The sequence below is a fragment of the Magnolia sinica genome, chromosome 4, assembly GCF_029962835.1.
Source record: "Magnolia sinica isolate HGM2019 chromosome 4, MsV1, whole genome shotgun sequence".
Lineage (NCBI taxonomy): Eukaryota > Viridiplantae > Streptophyta > Magnoliopsida > Magnoliales > Magnoliaceae > Magnolia > Magnolia sinica.
Genome location: NC_080576.1, coordinates 27731138 through 27750947, shown reverse-complemented (window position 1 = coordinate 27750947; position 19810 = coordinate 27731138). Strand labels below are relative to the sequence as shown.

Below are 19810 nucleotides of genomic sequence, written 5' to 3'. Positions count from 1 at the left end.
AAATTTTGAAATTAAAGTGTATGTGATGATTATTTCATCAAAAAACTCCTAAATACTATGAAATTAGACTCAATTGACCATTGCTAGAAGTAAACTTTCAGAAAACAAAATAATATTTTAATTGTTTTTTATCATCTTTTAATTTAAAAATATTTTTTCCGAAAAATCACAAAAACTTCATGAATCAGTAAATCGAGCTTCATACATGTTTGATTTCGTGTTTGGAGTGTAAGATTGCAATCAATTTAGGAGAAATTTGGAATTTTTTGAATTTTCCCCATTTTCCCCAAATCAAACCACCTACCCTCAAATCTCAAAATCAAAGGTTCACATCTTTGATTTTTCATGCAAAACATGAAGAATCAAGAATTTCTAACATTTGACACTGATTTTGCATGATTTATACAAAAAAAGGATCGAAATGCAAAAACATTCACCAAATGAGAACGAAACCAAAATCCTAAAAAATCTTGACTCGTCTTTGAAATCTTGGTTTTTCTCCCAAAAGATTGCAAAGGATGGACTGAAATCCACCTACAATCTGTTGAGAAGAGAGAAGATTGAACGAAAAAGTGGGGGGAAAAATGAGTTAGAAAGGGTTTTTGGAGGAAGTCCCTGCGGTTCCTGTTTGGTGTCGACGGTATCTGTTGATATCGACAGATATCATTGAAATGAAGAATTTTTCAAAGGAAAGATCACCGATAATATCAGGCAATATTATCGATGTTGTAATCATCGCTCACATGACAACGTTGCCTCGTCGATGTTGACATCCCTTTCAAAGCAGGAGCCAATCGTCACCATCGCGCGAGAGATTCATTGGAAGAACCCATTCATCAATTCAACCGACAATGAACTAGTCCAATGTTTACTGTATCAGTATCACATTATGTATCTCTCCCTTGGGATACGTATCCGTATCGGCTATCACATTGGATATATCAATTGTATCGCAGAATTTATCGCATTTTTAAGAAACATGGGAAAGCATTGGAAAATTGGTTGAATTTTTCAATGAAACTTTAGGGATTGCTAAAAAAGACATTAATGCATACTTTTTAAATCATAACATCACACACACAAAAAAAAAAGCATGTAATAGGTTTCCTTTGTATAGAGTCCTAAGCTATGCGTTGCCTGACTAGATTTTCAAAGGAAAAAATATATATATATTTTTAACATTTTTTTAAATTATATTATTAATTATATTTTTTTAAAAAAAACATCAAACATCCTTAAATGCTCTAAAAATGTAGTCAATTGACCACTGATAGAAAATAAATTTCAAAAAATTAGTTTTTTTTATATTTTTAATTAAGAAATTGTTTTTTCCAAAACATCAACGATCAATAGATTACGTGTGATACATGTTTTATTTCATATTAAGACACTAAGATAACAACCAATTTAGGAGAAATTTGGAAATTTTCGATTCTTCCCCAATTTCTTCCAAATCGGGCCACCTACCCCCAAATCCCAAAATTAGAGGGTAGGTGATGATAATTTCAGCAAGCACACCTTCATATTCTGAAATTGGGTCCAACTGACATCTTGAAGTGAAAATTCGAAGAAAATAAATATTTTTTAACAAATTTTTAATTAAAAAATATTTTTTTCCCGAAAATTCTCCAAAACTATAAGTATCAGTAGATTAGGCCTCATACATGTTTGATTTCATATTTAGACAGTAAGATTGCAACCAATTTAGAAGAAATTGCAGAATTTTCTATTTTTCCCAAATCAAACCGCCTAGCCTCAAATCTCGAAATCAAAAGTTGAAATCTTTGATTTTCCATGTTAAACATAAAGAATCATGCATGTCTAACAATTTGGCACTGATTTGATATGATTTAAACCAAAAAAAAAAAAAAAAGAAGAAGAAGAGGATCATAATGTGAAAATATTCACTAAATCGAAACCTGCCTCGAATCGTTTGATCTTGAGTCCATCTTGAAAACGTCATTTTTCTTCGAAATGATTTAAGAGGATGGATAGAAATCCACCATAGATTTGTTTAGAAGGGGAAAGAAAGGAGGAAAAAAACAACACGATATTTGTCAATATTAACAATATTAGTGAATATCAAGTTATCAACGATATTTGTCGACACTTAAGAAAAAACAATAGGAGCCTATAGCAATATTTTGCAATATATCGTGATAATTACGATATCGCGCGATACATTGCAATACATATACCAATACAGGGGATTTTGGATACTCTAATACCGTTTCGTATTGTTGGAATGTGATACTGATAATATCAGCCAATATTATTGATACCACAAACAATGGATCAGTCATCCCATTTCATGAAAGAGGAGATGGGATCACCGAGATAGAGTTAACCAGTGAAAAAGGCATAGCCGCTTTAATAGAGAATATAGGCCTCCTTATCTAGATTACAGTTCAGTTGAAGCCATCTGACCAGCTCTCGCTCTCCGGCGTCGGTGTCGGGCACAAGGGACGCTACCAAGTTGCTCTGGAGAACCTTCAAAGCATTCTCCACCACAATAAGGTGAATCCAGACTTTTAGGCCTAGGGAGGATGAGATTTTCTGAACCCGGATAAGATACCCCCTCGGCACTAGTTTAGCTCCCCTCTGTCCCCCACGCCATAGTGCCCTGCTGCAGTCCCATGGATGCTCAGAGTAAAAATTAATCAGATGATGGAGGTATTTCATCCCTGCTTCTAGATAATTGTCGCCTTGAATATCGACTCTGGACCCCCAGAGTAACCCCTATAAGCAATGTCACGATATTGACCCTTATGACTCGGAGGCCTCGATCGGCTGCGAGAGTCATCGAGTCTATCTTTCAATCTCCTACGAGAGTCATCTCTTTCCCCTTGAGATTTGTCTCTTTTCTCTTAAGAGTCCTCTCTTTCCTCGAGAATTATTGCGAAGACCTCCTCTTCCTCGAGAAGCGTATATCTTTTATCATTCCTAGATACAAGGTTCGTGCAACTGTCTTTCTTAGGTTTCCTTTTTAAAAATATATAAAATGGCATGTTTGCATGTTGCCTTAAAAATAAAGAAAAAGAGATCTAAGAACATAGAAATGAAAATCCTACATCCTAGGAGTACACCCACCTTAGATCTCTTCCAAACTTGTATCCCCTAGCTTCTAGTGCTCCAAGGATGATGTATTAATGGGTGAGATGGGGTATGGATGGTTGGATTGAGAAGAATTTGAGGTAAAAGGGGCTGGAATGGGGTGGCTAGGTGGGGACGTGTGGAGGTGTTGCTAGGAGGAGAGAGAGAGAGAGAGAGAGAGAGAGAGAGAGAGAGAGGTTTTAAGCCTAGCAATCATTTTTCTCTTGCCTTGGTTAGAGAAGAGTGATGATTGCAATAGGGAGTTAAAAACAATGTTGTAGGATTAGTAGGCTTTCTAGGTTTGTGGGTGGTGTTTTAGAGATAGGTGGTGTAGGAATAGGGCCTAGGTAGTGTGTGTGTGTGTGTGGTGTGTGTGTTGGAAATAGTGCCAAGAGATGGGACCTACCTAGAAATCCGTGCACACTATCCCTAGGTAGGCCACATGACCATGATCAAGGGCTAGAAAATGAAACGCACCCAACTTATGATCTACACGTCGGATGGATGCACGAGACGCGGCGTCGGAACCGCAACAACGAAGCGAACAAGATGACACAGGTTTTGGCTCGATCCAAGTTGGGTCTTCATGACCGGACTTAAGGATGACCGCAAACACTACCCGATGGTCGCGGGTCGCCGAGATTTGACCGATATGACCGTGGGAACAAGAGAAATGAAATGCATACCTACACACACATGCACACACATGAACTCGGGTAGGGTCTTACAATCCTTCCCACCAACAAGAAATTTCGTCCTCGAAATTAACCAATCCAAGGACAAAATGAAAAGCAAAACACCACCATCATATAGCAATCATCAAAGAGAAGGCAATACAAACAATCATATATCAATCAATCATCAAACAAATGGGGATAGCGCTCTCTAATTTTGGCCTCGCGTTCCCAAGACGCCTCGGCTTTCGAATGATGACCCCACTGCACCTTCATCAAGGGAATGACTTTGGTCTTCAGAACCTACTCCTTCCGATCAAGGATACGAATCAGCTGCTCAATGTAAGAAGCATCCTCACAGACCTCGAGGGGCTGCCAATCAATCACAGGATTGATGTCCGACCCACACTTCCGCAACATAGAAATATGGAACACGTCGTGGATCGCGGACAACTCTGGAGGTAAGGCAAGCCTTGTAGGCCACAACACCCATGCGATCGGTACTCTCAAAAGGTCTAATAAATCTCGGGGCAAGCTTAACCTTTACACCAAATCGAACCACGCCTTTCATAGGCGAGACCTTGAGATATACCATGTCCCCAACTGCAAACTCGAGAGGTCGACGCCGACGATCAGCAAAACTCTTCTGCCAGCTCTGAGCTGTGCGCATCCTCTACCTGATAACATCAATAACCTCCGACGTTTACTGCACAAGCTCGGGACGTAGGAGACGATGCTCTCCAACCTCAGTCTAACAGTTAGGAGACCTGCACGGTCTACCATAGAGTGCCTCAAAAGGAGCCATGTCGATAGTCGCTTGATAACTATTGTTGTACGCGAACTCGGCGAGGCGCAAATGCTCATCCCAACTGCCCGCAAAGTCAATCACACAAGCTCTTAGCATATCCTCAAGGATCTGGTTGACCCTTTCGGTCTGTCCATCTATCTGCGGATGATAAGCAGTGTTGAGATGCAAAGTGGTTCCCATCGCCTGCCGGAAACTCCTCCAAAACTAAGACGTAAATCTGAAGTCTCGGTCAGAAACGATCGAAATTGGAATGTCGTGCAGTCTCACATCTCCTCAATGAATACCTTTACAAGCCGGTTCATAGTCTAGGAAGCACGTATCGGAATAAATACGCCGACTTCGTCAGACGATCGACGACAACCCAGATGGTATCGTGACCGCGCTGAGTCCTCGGCAAACTTGCGATGAAATCTGTTAATACATGCTCCCACTTCCACACTGGAACGCTCAACGGCTGCAAGGAACCAGGGGGTCTCTGGTGATCGGCCTTGACATGCTGGCAAGTGTCACACTCAGCCACAAAACTAGCTATCTGGCGCTTCATCCCCAACCAAAAATACTGCCTCCTCATATCACGATACATCTTCGTGGAGCCCAGGTGAATAGTAAGTCTCGATTGGTGTGCCTCAGTCATCAGATCACGACGCAACTCTGGCACGTCCAGGACACAATCGGCCTCTGAAGCGTAATCCACCATCGGAACTAATCTGTCAGTCTGACTGCTTCACGGATGCAGCGTCTGCTCGGTACTCCTGAAACGACTCGTCTTTTTGCTAAGCCTCAATCACCCTAGCCACCAAAGAGGGTTGAATCGACAAGCTCGAAAGTTGAACAATGGAAGAATGCAAACCGAACTTAAAATCAAACTCCGAAACATCCTCGAGCATCTGCCATTGTCGAACCATCATATGTGCCACCAGGCCTCGTAGCTGACGGCTGAGCACGTCCACCACCACGTTCACCTTACCTGGGTGGTACTGAAGGTCAAAATCATAATCCTTCAACATCTTCATCCATCGTCTCTGACACAGGTTCAACTCGAACTGCGAAAATAGATACTTCAAGCTCTTATGATCCGAGAAGAGCTCGAACCTGACCCCATATAGATAATGCCTCCACACCTTCAGTGCAAAGACAACCGCTGCTAGCTTCAAATCATGGGTGGGGTAATTCAGTTCATGGACCTTGAGCTGGTGCGAGGCATACACCACTGGCCTCCCATGCCTCAGCAAGACAGCACCCAAGCAGACTCTAGAGGCATCGCTGACTCCCATCAGGAAGAGCGAGAACAGGAGCAGACGTGAGGCAGTCCTTCAACTCCGTAAATGCCTCCTCGCAAGCATCACTCCAGACAAACTCGGCGCTCTTCCGCATCAATTGGGTTAGCAGTGCTACAATACAGGAGAAAACCTTGATAAACCGACGATAATATCCCGCCAAACCAAGGAAGCTACGGATCTCGAACGCGTTCATGGGCTGGCCCCACTGACACACTGCATCAACCTTCGAGGGGTTCACAGTGACACCCTCCCTCGTCACCACGTGACCGAGGAACTTCACCTCCTACCAGAACTCGCACTTCTCCAGCTTCGCATACAGCTGGTGGGCATGGAGGGTCTCTAGCACGATCTGCGAGTGCTCAACATGGTCCTCCCGGGTCCTCAAATATACAAGAATATCATCAATGAACACCACCACGAACTAATCGAGGAACGGCCGGAAGACCTCGTTCATCAATTGCATAAATACGTCGGGCGCATTGGTCAGTCCGAACGACATGACCAGGAACTCGAAGTGACCATAACGGGTCTGGAAAGCCATCTTCGGAATGTCCTCTCAGACCCGAATCTAATGGTAACCAGAGCGCAAGTCTATCTTAGAAAAATATGTGCACCCTGCAACTGGTCGAACAGATCATCAATACGGGGAAGCGGGTATCGGTTCTTGATAGTGACTCTATTGAACTCACGATAATCCACACAGAGCCGTAACCAGTCATCCTTCACGAACAATACTGGGGCTCTCCAAGGTGAATTGCTGGGACGAATAAAACCCAACTCCCGGAGCTCATCCAACTGCTCATGCGGTTCCCTCAACTCCAACGGTGTCATCCGGTAGGAGGCCTTCGAGATAGGCGCAGTACCGGGCACCAAATCAATCTAGAACTCAATCTGCCGACGTGACGGTAAACCTGGGATCTCCTGGAACACATCCGGGTACTCACAAATAACTGACAGCTGCTCAATACACCCTGCCACAGAATCCTCCATGACTCCAGCCAACAAACTCGACAACGGCTCTCCTTTGGGCTCGGCGACGAACTGGAACACTGGCAAGCCGAGAATGTGAAACGTGTCTGTCCTCGCGGCACAGTCCAAGACGGCACAATACTCCGCAAGCCAGTCCATACCCAGGATAACATCAAAGCCTGCCATCGGCATCACGAACGGATCGGCGGGAAGGAACATCTCGCCCACTAACACCGGGCAAGAAGGGTAGCGACGACTCAATACTACAGACTTCCCCAAGGGAGTCGAAACTGCCAAGGCCTCAGACGCGGACTCCGACAGAATATCGGTCGATCGGCAGAACTGCTCGGCCACAAAAGAATGGGAAGCACTAGAATCAAACAAAACACGTGCAACACAAGCAGAAACAAGAAGAATACCCTCGACAACTCCACCGGTCGATGACTGCGGGTCCTGGCCCTGCGCCTACTGCGCGGTATAGAATCGGCCCTGAGCTAGCCATCCTGAGTCTACGCCTGCTGAGCTGCGATACATACTCGACCTAGGGACTGAACATGTGGATACCCCCTCTGCTGCTGCTGCTGCTGCTGCTGTGGCCGCCGAGGTCTACCTGGCTGCCTGTTGCGGAGCCCTAGGAGTGGAAGATGGAAGTTGCGCTCGCTGCTGATGCTGTTGCTGACGCTGAGGATGAGGAGGCAACCGCGATTGCCCTCTCCTCGATTGTAAGACCCGACCCGAGTTCACGGGTGTGCATGTGTGTAGGTATGCATTTCGTTTCTCTTGTTCCCGCGGTCCTACCGGTCGAATCCCGGCGACCCGAGACCCTCGGATAGTGTTTGCGGTCATCCTTAAGTCCGGTCATGAAGACCCGACTCGGATCGAGCTGAAACCTGTGCCATCTTGTCCGCTTTGTTGTTGCGGTTCTAACGCCGCGTCTTGTGCGTCCATCCGACATGTAGATCATAAGTTGGGTGCATTTCATTTTCTAGCCCTTGATCATGGTCATGTGGCCCACCTAAGGATAGTGTGCATGGATTTCTAAGTAGGTCCCATCTCTTGGCACTATTTCCAACACACACCACACACACTTCCTAAGCCCTATTCCTAAACCACTTATCTCTAAAACACCACCCACAAACCTAGAAAGCCTACTAACCCTACAATATTGTTTCAAACTCCCTATTACAATCATCACTCTTCTCTAACTAAGGCAAGAGAAATGATTATTGCTAGGCTTAAAACCTCCCACTCTTCTCTCCCTCTCATTTCTCTCTACTCTCTCTCTCTCTCCTCTCCTAGCAAACACCTCCACACGTCCCCACCTAGCCATCCCATTCCAGCCCCTTTCACCTCAAATTCTTCTCAATCCAACCATCCATACCCCATCTCACCCATTAATACATCATCCTTGGAGCACTAGAAGCTAGGGGATACAAGTTTGGAAGAGATCTAAGGTGGGTATACTCCTAGGATGTAGGATTTTTATTTCTATGTTCTTAGATCTCTTTTTCTTTCATATGGAAGTGTAGGACCCACCAATCAATGGTAGAGATCCTACATCATCCCTTAGATGTGGCCATATGGCCTATTTGATGCATGCATGCCCATGCATAGGGTTTTCCCCTTATGGGCCCCATCATGGAGGATTCCTTGGATTTCATTGCATGATGGGTCATCTAGACCCTAGAATCATGGTTGGGATGGCATCCCAACCATTGATCTTGATTCTAGGACATGCATGTGGTTGATCTATGTTGTAACATGTGAATCAATGAAATGTGTGATGTGATTGATGAAGGGGAGGGCCTCAATGTGGCGGAGCCCCTCCTCTTGTGGCCGATCCTTTACTTTTCTTTAATATTAGCATTTTGTTCATGTGTGTGTGACCCACCTTGTGGGCCAACAAAATCCAGACCATCCATGGAGCTTGGACGCCCATTGCAGTCCATCCTTGGACATGTGGCCCCAAGATCCACCTAAATGGGGCACATGCAAGGGGTTTTTGATGATGGGGAAGGTCTGAATATTTGTGGGGCCCACTGTGGTGGTCCACAACATGATTTTTGGGGGTTAAATCCCATTCTAAATAATGTCTACAATTAATTCTTTTCAATTACATGTTGTTGTCCAAATCTATCTTGACAGATTTTTAGGCCAACTTGAGGCCAGAAATTGGGGCTTTTGGTGGGGAGTTTTGCACCAAGTGATATATGATTTTTGAAGGTACATGTCCCACCTATAAGCATGTCAAATTTCAGCCTCAACTGACCTCATTTGGGTCCCCAAAAGAGTGGGCCAATATGAGTACCTTGCTGGAATTTCTGCTGTAATTCTAGCAACATTGCAGTTTAGAAACTTAAAAATATAAAATAATTTCTATTCTAGCAACATTGCAGTTTAGAAACTTAAAAATATAAAATAATTTCTGACCAGGTGGGCCACTTTGGTGGACCCTACCTTGTACTATACATATCTGGGAATGTTGAAATCAGTTTTCCCCAATTTTTGGAGACCCTAGGCCCACCCCATTGGGTGCTCAATCAAGGTCTATCCAGAATTCTGCACTTAGCAGATTTTCTGAACAGCTTGTATTCCTAAATTTAATTGAAATATTTCTGATTATCCAAAAATCCTAAAATTTTGTAGAGGTGTGGCCCACTCATGGTAGGACCTTCCTATAGATTTTTGGGGTCAACGGACCTCTGTACTAGCCGTGGTGCAGCCTGGACCGGCCCACCAAGCTGGGGCGTCCAGCCATGGTTGGCCGTCCAAGGCACCTTGTGGGCCCACCTTGATGTATTTTGTTGTCCCGCAAGTCCATCTAAGTGGGGTCCGTGTGGGACATGATCATCTCCCTCAGTTGCACCCATTTTTTGGACCCATTTGGATGTGTTTTTGGGCTAATTGCTTAGGCCCATAGCATCTTTCACTCTTGGGACGTCCAGGCCCATTGGACCACTACTGGACTTTCAGTCCAGCAGCATGGTCCACCTATTTTATGAGTTTAATTCAGCCCTCCTATCTGGTGGGACCCACAGGGATGTGGGTCACCAGGAGACTTATACCTAGTCTCTCATTAATTATTGTTGGGCCCCAGCAGGCCCAAAATATAGGCGGGCTGGAAATTCAGCAATGGGCCCAAACTGGCTGCCCCTAGTGGCCTATTATGGGGCAGCATGGCCCACCAGATTAAGGGTGGATTATGCACATAAGATTGCCATTTTCTGAGGTGTCTTTGGGCTTCATTTATGTATGCTTGAAGGCCCACCTCTATTGGATTTTATTTTGGATCTATGTTCATAGTTTTGATTGGCCTTGGTAGGCCCATTCATCTTGGACCTTCTAAGTTAGGCCCCTTGACCATTTGGGCCTGTATATCACCACCTATTGTGATGGGTTGTGGGCCATAAGTGCAAGTAGTTGGGCCCTTGGTTGCCCACCAATATGACCTTGTATATGGGCCAAATTGTGAGGCCCAATTCACTCAGATAAAGTTAGGATATTGCCCATATGGTTGGGTTACCGAACTGCCCATTAGGCCCACCACAATATGTGAGTTTATGATCTTCATGGTTGGGCCCAAACCTTGCTTAAGGGCCCACCATATTGCCTATGTGTTGGGCTTTGAGTAGAGCTCACTAAGCCATGGATTTCCTTAGGCGTTGGGCCTTGTTTCATGCTCGCATAGTAGTCGGCTGCCTTTTTGGGACCCAGTTGAGGTTGGATGTCCTCTTTGGTGGCCCTAAGGTAGGCTCATAGGGTTGTTATAGGTAGTTGAAGGCCTACCTTGGACCCTTGCTAGGACCGCTTAATCCTCGTAGACTTATGTCTAGACTTCCTTAGCTTGTGGGCTACCCCAAAGTATCAGGCCCCCACTAGAGGATTGCTCCTTAGAGTACCTGTCTATATATCTAGACTTAGTCCCTCCTTGGGAAGGAGTATATTCCACGTCATCATCGCCGTGTAGCGCACCCTTTTCACCCTCATGACCCATATGCATCATTTGCGTGATTGGATTGCATTTGTGTGTGGTCATTGAGTTGATACGATAGAGGGATAAAGTTTCCCCTCTCGTGCACATTGTGTGCTTGGAGCTAGTGCATGATTGGTATGCGTGACTCATGCATCTGGCATCGCATCTCATGGATATTGCTGCCCTCGCTTCATCAGGGCCCTGCCTCCACGGGAGTTCGTAGATGGCTGTATGTGGACACCGGAAATGTTACTTGAGCATATGAGGTGCATAGGATGCCCATGGGTGAAATTCTCACTTCCATGGTACCAAGGATTTGCCCTAACGCCGTGACCGGGTGGAACCATGAGCGCACGAGGGCCTTACACCTTTAGGCCCCGACTCCCACTGTCGTGTAGTTAGTTGGGATGGGGTGTGGCCTTACCCGCCTGTGAGGGAGGGCATTGCTAGGCTAAGTTTGACCAGCTCGTAAATGGGTCCGTTACCGTCGAGTCTTGCTGGTGATTGGCTGTCCGCAGGCAAGTAGTGAGGTCTCCTATGCTCGTTTGACTGTGCGGATCTATAGAGCGGCAGTCATCCTGCAGTGTACTAGACCCCGGTAGATTCCTTATGAAGGAACTGTACTGATATGTGGATTGGATATGAGGACTGGCATCACTTCGCATTGCATTCGCATCGGCTGTATAAGCCTTATATTGCATAGCCTTGGTATGGCGCCCAGTACTCATTGCATTGTATAGCCTTGGTATGGCTTCTTGCATTCATGGCAGCCTTGGTCAGGCTTGTGGCATTAGCATTGATCATATTTCCCTTCTGTATCTCCTATTATTCTTCTGCGCACCATTGTCACACATTTTCACCACCTTCTAAGCTTTCTATAAGCTTATGCACGATTGATGCGTGCAGGAGATCCTAGGTTGGCGTCTTAGCAGCGGAGCTTGGATAGGTGTGCGAGCCGGGGACCCAGTGTTGCAGATCCTCTTCCTTCTTTCTTTTGTTATCATATGTATTTCTTTCAGTATTGTATTATGTATAAAGCTCAAATTTATAGTGGATTTTGTAATGTGTCCTTTTATTATTTCTGAAATTTTTCTGAAATTTACTTGTGATCTTAGGTATGCTCGTATTGGAAATGGTTATGTGTTTATAAAAATCCTCCTTGTAGGATCCCAGGATCGGAATCCGCCTCAGGAGCCGAGAATGGGATACTACGGAGGTTGTTGCGATCAGAACTGGCTATCGGGTTCCTTATGAGTCCTGTGACCGAGTCTGGGGCGTGACACTTATTTTTTCTAATCTCTACAATAAAATTTGATTTGTCGAGTTAATGGTTAGATTTATTTTTTTCGTATCATCAATGCGTACCCGATGCCCTAATTGGGTGCCTAACACAATGATTACTACGGGTATGGGTGCCAATTTTTGGCCCGACGTGGGTATGGGTATGGGTATGGATGTAATACCAAGTGGCGGGTATGGATATGGTTACCCCTATAACTGACCTGAAGCCAGCCCATTGCCACCTCATATTGTTATGCCTTTTCTCACTTTTCTTTCCTATACATTGATTCTCAGAGCTGTTAGCATGGAGGTCATCAATGACCATCAGATTCCAGAATCTACACTAGTACCTCATCTTTGTAATGATTTACAGATACTGACCAACTCTAAGGTTACCAGAGGTTAATCATCCCAAGTATCAGATATTTAGACTTCAACATTCAGAATCCAATGAAATGTTCCCATATATTACCTGAATTTATCATAATAATCTCGCCGCATCCTGAGAGAGTTACAGATCCATACAGTTTCTGCTCCGGGTATGACAAGATAAAACAGAAGATACAACAGCCAACATAATGACCAAGGAAAGAGGTATTATTACCTGGAGAGCTAATATTCGATCTTCCACTGTATCTTTAATAGTTAACCTTGAAACGGTCACTGGACGAGTCTGCCCAATTCGATGAGCCCTGTCAACTGCTTGATCTTCGGTAGTCGGATTCCACCAAAGATCCAGAAGAATAACATGACAGGCGGAAACCATGTTTAGACCAAGATTTCCGGCTTTCAGCGACATGATCATAACAGTCACCTGAAATAAATTTTATCAAGTTTAATGTCAACGGAGAGTAGACTATCGGAAGGCGACAGACAGGAGATTAACTACAAGGGGAGTACATATAAGAAGATCTCAAAGCTTGGCAGTTTTAGAAGATAATAGAAGGAAACTAACTAGGAAAGGAGTGTAGAAGAAAATCTAAAGTTCATAAGAAAGAAACTGTTCACATTTTTAGAAGGTAAAATTTATCAAACCTCTGGATCGGTGGAGAAATCTTTCAGAGCCCTGTCCCTTGCAACCAGGGACATCGTTCCATCAAGTCTTCTATATTGTATGCACGAGTTGTTCAACGAAATCTCAAGTAAGTCCAACATGCCAGTCCACTGGGAGAAAACAATAGCTTTGTCTGGCAGTTCGGACTGCAATCTAGAATCCATACTTCTGTCTGTTTTAGAATGCAAATCCGAGTAACAATCCTCCAAGAAACCGTAGCTAGTGCTTTCTGGAGAAAAACCAATTTCATTGTGTCCCTTGGAACTAACTGCAGAACTTGGATACTTTGATTTACCAAGCGAAAGCAGAATCTCCAGAGTGGCTCTAATTTTAGAAGAAGTAGAAACATTGTGCCCAACTGCAAAGTCCTCGGCGGTTCCAGAAGAACTTGTAGCATTACCATTAACCTCATCAGAAATACAGCTCCTGAGAGTAGCTCCAGAGAAAACTACATCGGTACCAAGCTGCTCTCTGCAGCCCGCTGCGGGGCATAAATTGTCATCGCCTGTTAAATACAAGGATACACATTGGTAGCAGAAGACATGACCGCACATTGTAACAACAGCATCCTCAGGTGGGTCCTACAAAAGCATAAACATAATACAGATTGAGCAGGTGTATCAAAAGCTGCCTTTCTTATGATGTTATTCTTTCCTAAAGAACCATTCAGCTACAGGAGTATAAATAGCCTATGAATTTATCAAATCATCATCATCTAAGACTTAACCCAATTAATTGGTGCATGCTACATGAATCCTCTTGCACCATTCCACTCTATCAAGGGCCAGGCCTTCAGTTAGATGAAATTATCAAAAAAAAAAAAAAAAAAGCTTAAACATAACAGAATGTGCTTCAGATCTGCAAAATTGAATTAGAAAGATCGTTAATAAAAAAATTAAAAATTGTCAAATCCAAATGTAAAATACTTCAAACAATGAAAAGGATTGTAACTTGGAAATTTTTCACTCTGTTAAGGCCAGTATCACAACAAACCTTCTACAGAGTGACAGTGGCGAAGATGTGGGACTTCATGAAGAAGGTATACAATCAATACAATCACACTCATTTATACCCGCTTGAACAGAACTCATGTCTATTCAAGCTGATAATATCCAGAAATCCCAAATGTTCCAAGTACATAGGTGTTGAACCAAACGTTTTTTTTTTTTTTTGAAAGATGAAAGATGATTGCATTAAACAAGAGAAAACTGGAACACAGAAAAACAAAAGAAACCAGAAAACAGAGAGAACAGAGAGAAGAAAAACAGAGAAAAAAAAAAACAGAAAACAGAAAAGACAAAAAAGCAGAAAAACTGAGAATGAACGATCCGCTGAGATAGCAGATCAGAACAGCACCAGCTCACGCCCTTAAAAACAGCAAATCCGCGTTCTTCAGCACGTCAACCTGCGTGGCCCACTCAATCAGGGCCTTCGCCTTCGAGGACACATACTGAGCAGAATGGGCCTCATCCCTGAAGCATCTGTTGTTGCGTTCTTCCCAAACAAACCACCAGATGGCAAGCATCGCCATCCTCCAGATCTTAGTTCTCTCTTTGCCCATACGAACACCATGCCACGATTGAAGGAAAGAATCCACCCCCTCAGGAAAACAGTAGCTGATATTGAAACAGCGCAGGAAATCGGCCCAAATGTGGGAGACAAAAGAACACTAAACCAGTAAGTGATCCACTGATTCCTCCTGATGCATGCAGCACAAGCAAATGTTCGGAAGAATCATCCCTTTTTTCTGCAAATTGTCGATGGTCAGGATCTTCCTTTTCCCCGCCAGCCAACCAAAAGCCACGATTCTTTGTGGGGCGGCGGCAGCATACTTCCATAAAGAAGCCTCTCCTCTGGGCTGATTTTGATATCTGATAGAAGAGATGAATCTGTAGAAAGAGGATACTGAAAAACAGCCCGTCTTACAATACTTCCAAACCAGTCTGTCGGGGATCGATTTGGAAGGAAAGAAAACAGAAATGCACTCCAGTAACTCGGCGAATTCCAACACTTCCCAATCTTGCAAATTACGCCTGCAAATGATGTTCCACACAATGTTACTCCCATCTATCTCATAGCAGTCCGCCACAGAAACTGATTTGGCTGGAGCGAGAGCGAAAATCCGCGAAAATCTGTCTTTAAGAGGGCTGTCCCCCACCCAGTTATCTTCCCAAAACCGAATGTTCGCCCCGTCACCAAGCTCGAAACTGATCCTGCTGAGCACCTCCCTTTTTTATTTTAGAATATCCTTCCAAATAACAGATGCCCTATAATTGGAGGACTCTTTAGTCCACCAGCCCCCATTCGCTTTCCCATATTTATGCTTGATAACATCATTCCAGAAACTGCCATTGTCCATCCCCAGTCTCCAGATCCACTTGCCAAGCAAAGCTTGATTCATGGTCTTGAGATCCCTTAATCCAGCCCCTCCATCTGCCTTGTACCTACACACATCCTTCCATTTCATCAGATGAAATTTTCTCCTGATGTCGTTACCGTGCCAGAGAAAGTAGCGCCTGCACTTTTCGAGTGACGCCAAAACTGCACTGGGACATTTGAGAAGCGACATGAAATAAATAGGGAGGCTGGAGAGGGAAGCTTTAATTAGAGTAATCTGACCGCCTAGAGATAAGTATCGACTCTTCCACCTCGCAAGAAACTTCTCAAACCTGGAGGTTACTTTCTCCCACATTCTTTTGGGTGGCCTGCCGATACAAAGGGGGAGCCGGACGAATGAACAGGGAAACGAAGCTGTGGCACACCCAAAAATGCCCGCCAGAGCCGCTAACTCAACACTGTCCACATTAATGCCACATGTTGGATTTAGCTAGATTGACTTTTAGCCCCGAAACTGCCTCGAAGCAGCGGATAGCGGTGCGCAGATTTTCAATCTTATCGACCTCAGCTTCCGAAAAAAGCAGGGAATCGTCTGCATATTGGATTATCGAAATCGGGTTCCTCAGCCCTTTAATGTTAATCCCTCTTAAGACTCCTTCCAACTGACCCTTGTGGAGCATTCTAGAAAGGGGTTCCATGACAATTAGGAACAAGAAAGGGGAGAGGGGATCTCCTTGCCTAAGACCCCTCGAGCTTTGAAAAAAGCCTTTAGGAGAGCCATTCAAGAGAACGGAGAAAGAGGCTGATCCAATGCACTCCTTAATCCAAAATCGCCACTTTGACCCGAACCCCATCTGCTTCATAAGATAGAGCAGAAAATCCCAATCTACGTGATCGTACGCCTTTTCAATGTCAAGCTTACATATCACGGATTTCTTCCCAGAAGATGAGGCTGAATCCAAACATTCGTTCGCAATGACGGTTGCGTCCACTATCTGTCTGCCAGCGATGAAAGCGCACTGATTACCAGAAATGATCCTCCCTCTCACTCGACTCAATCGGGATGCAAGAACTTTTACTAGGATTTTACAGGGGCTACCCAACAAACTGATTGGCCTGAACTCCTTCAAGGAAGCAGCTCTCGGAACTTTTGGGATGAGAGCAATAAACGACGCACCAAAGCTCTTGGATATCCCGCCGTTACCATGAAACGCAGACAGAAAATTGAACAAATCATCTTGGACCACCTCCCAGAATTGTTGAAAGAAAAGGATAGGGAAATCGTCTGGCCCCGGGGCCTTTTCCCCAGCCATACTGTCGAGAACCTGCTTAACTTCTTCTATAGAGAAAGGGGCTTCGAGCATATATGCCTCAGCTTCCGATAGGCCTTCGAAATGCAGATCGTCCAGGCGTGGCCTATGCCAATTTTCGGCAGCGAAAAGACTGGAGAAATAACTAACAGAAGCATCGGTGATCTTGTCTCTATCATCTAGCCGAACCCCGTTCACCATAAGGGAGCTGATTCTGTTGATGGATGCATGCATGCTAGCCATACTATGGAAAAATCTAGTATTACGATCACCTTCTTTCAGCCAACTCACTCGAGCTTTTTGCTTCCAGGAGGTCTCCTTTTCCAGCGCTCTGTTCGCCAACTCCTGAATTAGCTGAATGCTACGAACCTTGATGTCGGAATCCATCAGGACCTCTTCAGCTTGAATATCGATTTGATGCAGTTCCATTAGAAGAGCTTCCATTTCCATCTCCCTGTCTTGATATACCCTTTTATGCCAAAGCTTCAAGTCTTCCTTCAAACGTTTCAATTTGGATCACAACTTGAAATCAACGTGGCCATCAACTGCATACTCAAACCACCAGTACGCAACCATCTGTTTAAAACCTTTGATCTTCAGCCACGAAGCATCAAATCGGAAAGGCTTGGGACCCTAGTTCTGCTCCTCCACATCCAACAAAATCAGGTAGTGATCTGACGTAACCAAAGGGAGAGCAAATTGGGAAGAGGGGAAAATCTCGAGCCAAGACGGGGAGATCAGGAATTTGTCAAGTCTGGATAAAGTAGGAATGGCACGCCCATTGGACCACGTGAATTTGGAGCCTATTAGAGGGAGATCCACCAGCTCATGCTCGTCAATCCACCGGGAGAACGACACCATAGCAGGAATAATCAAATTCCCATGAGACTTCTCATCTATGAATCTTGTAATATTAAAGTCTCCCATAATGCAACAGGGACCATCGAAAGAGTTGATGGAAGCCGAGAGTTCTTCCCGTCCCGTGCCAATTCCACTCCATGTTTGGGGAGGATGGAAAAGCTGTCGATGGAATTCCATGGGGTCCCATGCCAATTTCACTCAATGTTAGCAAGTTGTGTAGGTCCCACTATGATGTGTAGGTTAGATCCACACCATCCACCCATTTTTTGAGATTATTTTAGAGCATGGGCCAAAAAATCAGGTTAATCTAAAGCTCAAGTGGACCCCACCATAGAAAGCAACGGGGATTGAATACTTACCGTTGAAAACTTCAATGGGGCTATATAAGTTTTGGATCTACCTCATTTTTAGGCCCATGCCATAAAATGAGGTTACAAAACAAATTAACGGTCTAGAAATAACACATGTGTGTTATTCTCAATAACTTCGAATGATGGTTAGTATATCTGTTCAATGTCCCACCGGATTACCAACAAAGCATGGAATTATTCTTATCCCATGTTAACAGGGTAATTATGTTTTTTGAATCCCATCCCACCGAATCCCTTCCAATCCCAACGCCCAAACACGCCCTTAAAGTCTCCCATAATGCAACAGGGACCATCGAAAGAGTTGATGGAAGTCAAGAGTTCTTCCCAAAATTGAAGCCTATTCACATCTTGGTTGGGACCATACACCGAGCAGAATAAGCATGTGAGACTCGACGAGATATGCTGCAGCTTGGCCGACACTGAAAACGAACCTGTCCAGCTGGCTTGGACTCTCCAAAGAGACGATCGTCACGTGAGGATGATACCACCCGAACTACCCACAACATCTAACGCAGCCCACTTAGCATCCTTGGCCTTCCAGAGAGTGCCCATCAATTTGGAATCGCAACCACTGGTCTTAGTTTCCTGAAAGCAAACGATATCAGGACGATACCTATCACAGGAATCTTTGATCAGACTCTGTTTCTATTTGGACCCGACTCCTCTGACGTTCCATGAAATTAACTTCATTGGGCAAACTCACTTCCCCGAACTTGCTAATCCTTCGAACTGGCTGAGATGTCGACAACATTGCCTAATCCGTCAGCTAGCCACTGCAATTCCCTGGTGCTAAGTGATCTGGCTCATCGATTTCTGCCTCTGGGCGATTTCAAAAATGAAAGGGGCCTGCCGGGAGACTCCACACACTGAAATAGGGCTAAAAAATCTTCGGGGCTATCCCCAAATGAGAGCCCTAAGGATCTGCCCACGTGACCCACCGCGTCTCTGATCCATTTCTTATTATGAATGGTGTTTAACAGGGTGGCTCTCTCCGGGTCGTCAGCGATCTGCTGCAAGGAATCTTCCTCAGGATTGTGGGGTTCGGCTGTTCGTATCTGGAGAGGTTCCGCTTCCATCACTTCGTACTTCAGTGGACCTTGGAACAGAGTCAGAAGGCATTTTTCCTACCAATCACCTGAAGAAGGACGAGGGGCAGAGGGCGCATTGGATAGAGAGGAAGGATTGTCCGACCGATAGGAGCCTTCATCAAAATTGGCGCTGTGAGGGGATTCCAACAGGGGACGAGTAACTTTCGGTCTCGATAGAAGATCTTCCACAGTCCCAGCCCGGGATGCTGGCATCCTAACATGTTGCAGACAACCCGGCGAAAAAGGTTGTCGGAGCATGCCTGTGGAAGATGAAGGAAAATGAGAGGGGGCAAACTCGTCAGAGAACTTAGGAACAAACCTGCTATCCGTAGATGGGAAGGGCTCCAGCGGCAAAGGGATATTGCTAGAGTCTAGACCCAATAGGGCCCGAGCCCCGAACTCCTGACTTGCCCCAGCAGTCTGACATGATAAGTGGACCCGGGATCCGGCCCGATTAAATTGGGAGGAGCCAAATCGGGTCTGGAGACTGGGGGCTACATATCTGAAGGGCCATGTAATCCAGCCTCAAAGCGATCGCTGGGATTAGCTGGTTGAGAGAGGCCACATGGCATCATCCCGGCCGAATAAATGTCTCGAGAAGCCCCTGCCTGATCGGACACCCGATGGAGGACCGAAACCGTGCCACAGGCCGGATAATAAATGTTGTCAGTCCCCTCGCCTGCCTCTCTGATGGAAGACGCCTCCTGCCGG

At 45.0% G+C, this 19810-nt stretch overlaps 1 protein-coding gene across 4 annotated transcripts in view; it reads right to left on the bottom strand.

Annotated features, from left to right (window-relative positions):
* Positions 1-19810, bottom strand: part of LOC131242879 (helicase-like transcription factor CHR28) — a 73466-nt gene that overhangs the window by 6805 nt on the left and 46851 nt on the right. For 3 of the 4 annotated variants that reach the window (XM_058241827.1, XM_058241825.1, XM_058241823.1), the window contains 2 exons: positions 13114-13713; positions 12683-12892 (listed from right to left, as the gene is read on the bottom strand). In XM_058241827.1, coding sequence (XP_058097810.1) covers positions 12683-12892; positions 13114-13713 — 810 coding nt within the window. Of the gene's footprint in view, positions 1-12550; positions 12893-13113; positions 13714-19810 lie in introns of all 4 variants that reach the window. The other variant, XM_058241826.1, reaches the window with a different exon arrangement.